At 40.8% G+C, this 6,917-nt stretch overlaps 2 protein-coding genes across 2 annotated transcripts in view; one reads left to right on the plus strand and one right to left on the minus strand.

Moving 5' to 3' along the window:
* iqsec3b (IQ motif and Sec7 domain ArfGEF 3b) overlaps window positions 1-3,031 on the minus strand; it is an 83,216-nt gene extending 80,185 nt beyond the window's left edge. Inside the window, exon 1 of the mRNA XM_033968498.2 lies at window positions 2,351-3,031. Within this exon, the coding sequence (XP_033824389.1) occupies window positions 2,351-2,859 (509 nt within the window). The 5' untranslated portion in view covers window positions 2,860-3,031. The remainder of the gene's footprint in view (window positions 1-2,350) is intronic.
* Window positions 3,032-4,036: 1,005 nt separating this feature from the next.
* LOC117372573 (WASH complex subunit 1-like) lies at window positions 4,037-5,746 on the plus strand. Its single transcript, XM_033968393.2, has 5 exons — window positions 4,037-4,092; window positions 4,605-4,745; window positions 5,115-5,226; window positions 5,362-5,508; window positions 5,741-5,746. Exons 1-5 carry the CDS (start codon window positions 4,085-4,087, stop codon window positions 5,744-5,746), a joined length of 414 nt encoding a protein of 137 aa, XP_033824284.1. The 5' UTR covers window positions 4,037-4,084.
* Window positions 5,747-6,917: the final 1,171 nt, after the last annotated feature.

Consider the following 6,917-nt stretch of genomic DNA (forward strand, 5'->3'; position numbering starts at 1 on the left):
TGTCATGTGATTGGTTGATTAGATAATTGCATTAAGGAGAAATTGAACAGGTGTCCCTAATAATCCTTTAGGTGAGTGTAATGTGATCAACATTATATCATAGTGCTTTCTTTTATATCCCCATGTGGCCTTATATTTGTAAAACATAGTGGTCCATGTGTGTATACTAGTGTATGTGTTTTATACTTGTTCTGATACAGCTCATGATCATTCTAAAGCTATTCAGGTCAGGTTAATTTCTATCCTGTGAATGTGACTTTTTTAGTATGGATAGTAAATTCTGCTCAAATGAGTTTCGGTGCTAGTTTTAGTATCGATTAGTATCTAACTTTCGATACTTTTGAAAACCCTTTAAGCATAAGACAGGCAGTTGGCAGACCCTTTACCAAAATACTGTAGTAGTAGCACCTTTAAGATTTCACTGTTTTAATCAAGGTTGCATTCTCAATACACGCATCCAGGAGCGTTAACATTAACATTAACATTTGAGAGAAGGCTGAAATGTGAATTGCTAAACTAATCTAAAATTTCTGTGCAAACTACAGTGGTAGCAGCTTTTACACAGAATAAGACCCCATGGAGACACATAGAAACATTTCAAAACATGTTTGTAGAGGTCTAAACTACAGGGTTAGCAGCTTTTACACAGAATATGTGTTTTCAAACAATCTTTCCTTCTGCCTTAGCTATTTCTTCACTAAACGGGTACTACTATAAGTGATTTTTTTCTGCCCGCTCTTGTCTTTTTCTTGAGTGTTGTCTTGTCATGCTCTGTGGGGGTGGAGCTCCAGAGAGACCAATCACAACTCACCTGGGACATGCATACACACACACACACACACACACACACACACACACATAAACAAATGTACATACACTAATCTTAGGTTTTGTGGGCACATTGATTCATTTCTGATCCTTAACTTAACTAAAAATACTAGCAGTTAAATCTTAAAAGGCTCATATTATGCCATTTGCTGATGTCTTCTAATGTTGTTTCCTCATCAAAAACAGACCTGGAATTGTGTTTTGTTTCATTTACACATGTTTAACACACAAACGCTGTATATTTAGTTCTTTGGATTATTTCTGCTCTGGAATGTCCATTCTCTACTAAATAAAAAGTGAAAGGTAGCGGTTAACGTGAAAACTACTGCTTCATGACATCACAGGGTGTAACAGAGCATTTTGAGCTGAGACAGACTATTAAATAAAGGATTACTCAAACCCCCAAAAAATAAAACCCAACTCTATGTTATAGTTTTGCCATGAATGTTCTAGCAGATAGCATTAAATTTATCTATCTTCATGGAGACAAGCAAGTACCACCAGGCCATACAAGTCAGCTCTGTGCAGAGGCAAGGTTGCTCATAGTAAGAATGCAGGGTTTTCAAAGTATTATTTTAGTTTTTTGTGTATTGACTATCAGCCTTAAACCTCCAGCACAGGCCGATATTTTGTTTGGCCCAACTAGCTGTCGACATATGCATAAATAATACATGCATTACGCTTTATTGAGGTCCAAAGAGGGTACAGCAAAAATGTGACTACACAGCTAGTTTATCCAGTTTGTTGTAAAACAAGGTCAGGGGTGAATTTGTGCTAAACTCACGCTACATAATTTGGAGAAAATTACTAAAACTGGTTCAGCATATTGGCCCAAAAATATCAGAACGACGTCTCAGTCATCGGTTTCTCTGAATTCTTAACATGGTCAAAAACTCATATCGGTTGATCTCTGCTGATTAGTGTAGTAGGAATTAAGTATACCTTTTCATCATCATCATTATTTGTATCCATTATCTCGTTAATATGAGCGGCAGTGAACTGAATTTTAATACAAGGGATAACCATGACTTTTTCTCATAGGGGTATGTGGAGGTCAAACTGAGCCTCCCCCAAACAGCCTCTTATCTTCCCTAAGACCCTCACGAGGCTAGAAACGTCCCTGTTTGTAAGAAATGTAAAGCTGCAACATCAGAGCCTCCGCAGGTCCCGGGAGAGCGCTCAGGTTTGCGCCGTATGACAAGCAGCACCATGGACAGCTACTGAGTGTTGCGTCTGTGTCCCGCTAACGCCATAACCCCCTGTGCTTAAAGTCAGTTACTATGCACGCACACACGCACATACGGTATGGGCCTACAGCTGTTTGTTATGTAATGACCAAGTGATCGTGATCTCCTTTGAATAATCCACTTTTTTTTTGGCACAGACCATTGAAAATTTGAATTTTACGAACGACTTATTTTTTATTTAATTCTACTGTTTTTTAGGAAATTGCTAAACATGCATTAATTGTCAGGTGGATATTTTATTTAAACCATTGAGTGAAAAAGCAAAGCCTACTTACTCGGATTTTCTCGCCAAAGCCAAAGAACGGCATAGGGTGGTAGGGGTCATGGGCACCAAGGAACGACAGCTCGGACAGTTGCTCCCATTATCTGGGTCACTCTCCACGGGGGACACAGTGGAGGGGTCTGCGGGAACAAGCTGCATGTCTCCGGGGTCCAGAGGTGGTTGAGAAGGGGGTGCTGGGACCGCGGGAACCGCATCCGAGGCTGGCGAGCCTGCATTCTCCACCGCTGGACTCGCCTTGTCCTGGTTCTGTTGGTGGTGATGGCAGGTCGGGTCTGGATGATGGTGATGCAGGTGGTGGTGGTAGTAGGGGAGCTGCTGCTGGACCCTCACGTCCCGGAGGTGCCTGTTCTCGCCGATCAGCTCGTCCACTCGCCGGTCTAGCTCCTCAATCCGAGCGCGCTGGGTTTGGATGAGGCTCTGTTGGTTCTGCACGATGGTCGTAAGCTCCCGCAGGTACAGAATCGCCTGCACAGGGTTTTCCAACAGACTGGAGCTCATCATAGCCTATTACAGAGAGGGGAGAGGGGTAAAGATGGACCGACAGCTTGGTTCTGGAGCGCAGAGGAGACGCGGGGTGAGGTGGTGGGATGTCCTCCGGTGCTTCTCTGCGGTGCTGCTCGGTCGGTTGTGGATGATGAAGGAGCCGATGCCCTCCGTTCCTTCCCGCCCAGCCTCTCTCTCTCACTGCGCTGAACGATGCTGAGGAGCGGAGCCCGATCCAGATGTGACCGGGGGGAGGAGGGAGGTACGGGGAAGGAGGAGGAGGCAAGCCACGGGGAGAGGCATGTTGAATGCAACAGCGCGCCCTACTGAAGACTCTGTAGTCAAATTATCTGAACATAATAATACTAATACTGATACTACTACTACTACTACCACTACTACCACTAATAATAATGGTAGTAGTAGTAGTAGTAGTAGTAATAAATATTATAATAATAATAATTATTATTAATTATAATAATAATAATAATAATAATAATAATAATAATAATAATAATAATAATAATAATAAAAGTGTGCGCACAAAAATGCCTTCAGACCATCTTTGATTTAACCTGGTTTGCCTAAAACAAGACATGACAGCTAGACAGCTACAAGCAGCAATTTCAAAATGGTTATAACTGTAAGTACTAAAATCAACACACACACACACACACATATATGTATATGAGTATTTTGTAAGCACTCAAACGTGTGTGTATGTGTGTGTGTGTATGTATATATATATATATATATATATATATATATATATATATATATATATATATATATATATATATATATATATATATATATATATATATATATATATATATATATATAAACAAACATTCATACGCAAAAATTAGAGTTTGCAAATGAAAGCTAATGTCCACAGGTCAGAGGCGTCACTGGAATACGTTCAGGAAAGACAAAAAAGTTATGCATTATACATTTTTTGTTTATATATTTAACCAAAACTGACAGCAAAAATGTGGAAATCGACATTTCTGACGTTACGCAGGAGTACAATGCCGTTTTACACGATATTTACGGCATGAAGGAATAACAAACAAAAAACACGAGTATTTTGTAAGCACTTAAACGCATCCGACCTGGTCACGTGTCGGGTGAACGCGGAAGTCAGCGCCGATGTTTTCACAGCTTCGTTGATAGCAAAGAAACGGGCCTTGTGTTTCCCAAACTAAGCTGTTTAAATTGTCAACATACTTGAGTCCTCTACATGGTCAGGTACGTTTCTATTTGAGTCGTTTGAACATGACACTTTTATCTACAGTCTACAAGTGGCGACGATTAACGTTTTGGACGATTGTGAAATAGAATTGGATAAAACATAAAAGGGATAGCAGTGTTCTCACATTTTGTGTCATCATAGGTTGTTGGCGTAATTACTTGTAAATGTTCTTCCCTTCTTACTTTCCAGTATTGTAAGAAGTATTAATGTTTACAGGACGCGAGTCATGTGACGATCAGATGCTGATGGGAGATAGACTGTGCAGTGTGTGACTCCAGCATCTGCTCCTCTGCGATCACTACAGTGTGTCTGTACTGTGCCTGTTTTAATGTATAAATGTACAGTGTTCACTGCGTTTTACAGAATACACATTTAATACACACTGTGTGATTCTGTATGTGATCCATTTGGTGAAATGGAGCAGGAGCCTCTCTGAGCTCTCTACCCGTCTCTTGTTTTTTTTCTAAATAAATGTATCTTGTAGTAAATGCATGAACTTCTGTTTCAGGATGAGTGAAAAGCGCTCCCTGGAGGGCCAGGTGTACTCTGTACCACTTATCCAGCCAGACGTGAGAAGAGAGGAAGCCATACTGCAGATAGCAGATGCATTAGTATACCTGGAGACCATATCCACAGACATTTTTCAAAGGTACCATTAGTTATCATAGTATTTACAAAATGCTTAACTACATTTAAGTAACAGCACAGACAGATTCTCAGTTGCTTGTTTGTCTATGTGCTGCCTGACAGGACACAAACATGTAGATGTATGGATAGATTAGACTAAATTGCACAGCAACATAATTGCCAGTCCTGCCTCACAGTAAGAAAGTTCAATTCTTGGACCAGACGTGCCCTTTCTGTGTGGCGCTTACACCCCTGTCTCCCTATGTCTGCATCTCTGTATTTTTCCCTTCTTTTAAAAACAACAGGTTCTGCTAGGGGCAAATAACTCCCCTCTAAACAAACAATAGACATGCCCATCAACATTCTGTTTAAACATGTCTCCTCTCTGCAGAGTGTCTGAAAGTGTAGAGAAGAACAGGCAGCAGCTGCAGAGCGTCACGGACCGCATCGGACTGGCCCAGGCCCGAGTTGACAAGATCAAAGGCAGTAAGAAGGCCACCAAGGTACAGCTTTACACGCTGCACTACTACACCTGCACACTACACCTGTGCACCATGCCTGCGCAGTGTCTGTTGGCTCTGCACACTGCACGACACCTATAGAGACTGACAGCTTTGTTCAATTTTACCTTGTTTTAGGTGTTCTCCAGTGCCAAATACCCCGCTCCAGATCGACTGGCCGATTACTCCTCCATCTTCAGTGGAGCGACAGACCCCTCCTCACAGCCTTGCCCACGACACCGGATACAATCCAAGATCAGACCGTTTGATGAGAAAGCCCTCCAAGTACGTTTTAAATCACAATATTTGGTAAAGACATTCATAAATCATAGTATGACAAGCGTTTTTTAGCATATGATTGCCAGACCTTCCATTACAGCACATTGCACGGTAACTAGGATGACTGAGCTAATGGTATTTTGCAGCTCTGTTTTCTGGTCATTGTCTGTCTTCATAATGTCCTAGGATCAATCAATAATGCCAAGAAATTATGTTCAATGACATGTCCTGCTTCCAGGAGTAATTACTGTTTAATTACCATAATTACATTAAGAGATTGTGCTGGAAAGTGCTTCCATATATTTTTATTATATTAATAATTATAAATATATTTTTTTACAACCTGTATGATTACGTAATACATTAATGTTTATGTTTAAAATTGAGGTCGAGAGTGTAGGTTTGTTGTCCTATTTTATGTTTTCTGTGTAATCCCTCAGTCAGTCATTCAGGTCTGATCCATAGCAAAGAAAAATAAAATCAAATCTGTCAACTGGACATAAAATTGTAGGAGTGAAGATGTTTTGCTGCTCAACCAAGGTGGTTCTTCAGTTCTGGTCAGATTACTGGTGGAAACCGCCTTATATCTATCTGAAGGGAGAAGCTAGCTATACTGAAACTCAAACCACCTCTTGTTTACAGTTTCTGTTTATAGGCTAGATCTATTGTGCTACCCTACCCTGTACTGTGCTTGAGTCCTACTTAACATAGTCCTGGCTCTGAGGATGGAGTTATAGATAGGTAATAGATGATGTCTGAGGCCTCCAGTCATGTTCAAGGAAGGATTGTCTGTCCTAACAAAAATTGCTTCTTTGACTCCACTCTCAAACTGTTTTTTTTCTTTGGCTAAGACCTGTACCTCACCTTCTTAAAAAGTAGTGAAGATACCAACACTGTCGCAAGAGCTCCTCGGGACCCCAGTCTGCCATATATCTCCTCCTCAAAGCCACTAACCACTCCTTTGAAAATGGAGAGATACAGATCTTAGCCAAAGAAAATAAATGGTTTGAGAGGGAAGTCAAGGAAGCAGTTTTTGTTAGGAAAGACATTCCATTCTGGAACAGGAATGGAGGCCTCAGACATCATCTATCCCCTATCTATAACTCTATCCACACACTCAAAGCAAAACAAAGAAAATAACAGGGCTAGCCAGGATGCTAATAGGTGTGAAATCACTCATTAGGGGCTTGAATGACTATGCTAAGTAGGACTCAGACACAGTGCACGCTTAGGGTAGCACAATAGACCTAGCCTACAAACAGAAACTGTAAATAATAGGTGTATTAGTTTCAGTGTAGTTAGCTCCTCCCTTCAGATAAATATAAGGCAGTGTTCACCAGCAATCTGATCAGAACTGAAGAAGATGAGCAGTGAAACATCTTCAGTTCTACAAGTTTTTGTCCAATTGACAGATT

Source organism: Periophthalmus magnuspinnatus, chromosome 6, assembly GCF_009829125.3.
Source record: "Periophthalmus magnuspinnatus isolate fPerMag1 chromosome 6, fPerMag1.2.pri, whole genome shotgun sequence".
Taxonomy (NCBI): Eukaryota; Metazoa; Chordata; class Actinopteri; order Gobiiformes; family Gobiidae; genus Periophthalmus; species Periophthalmus magnuspinnatus.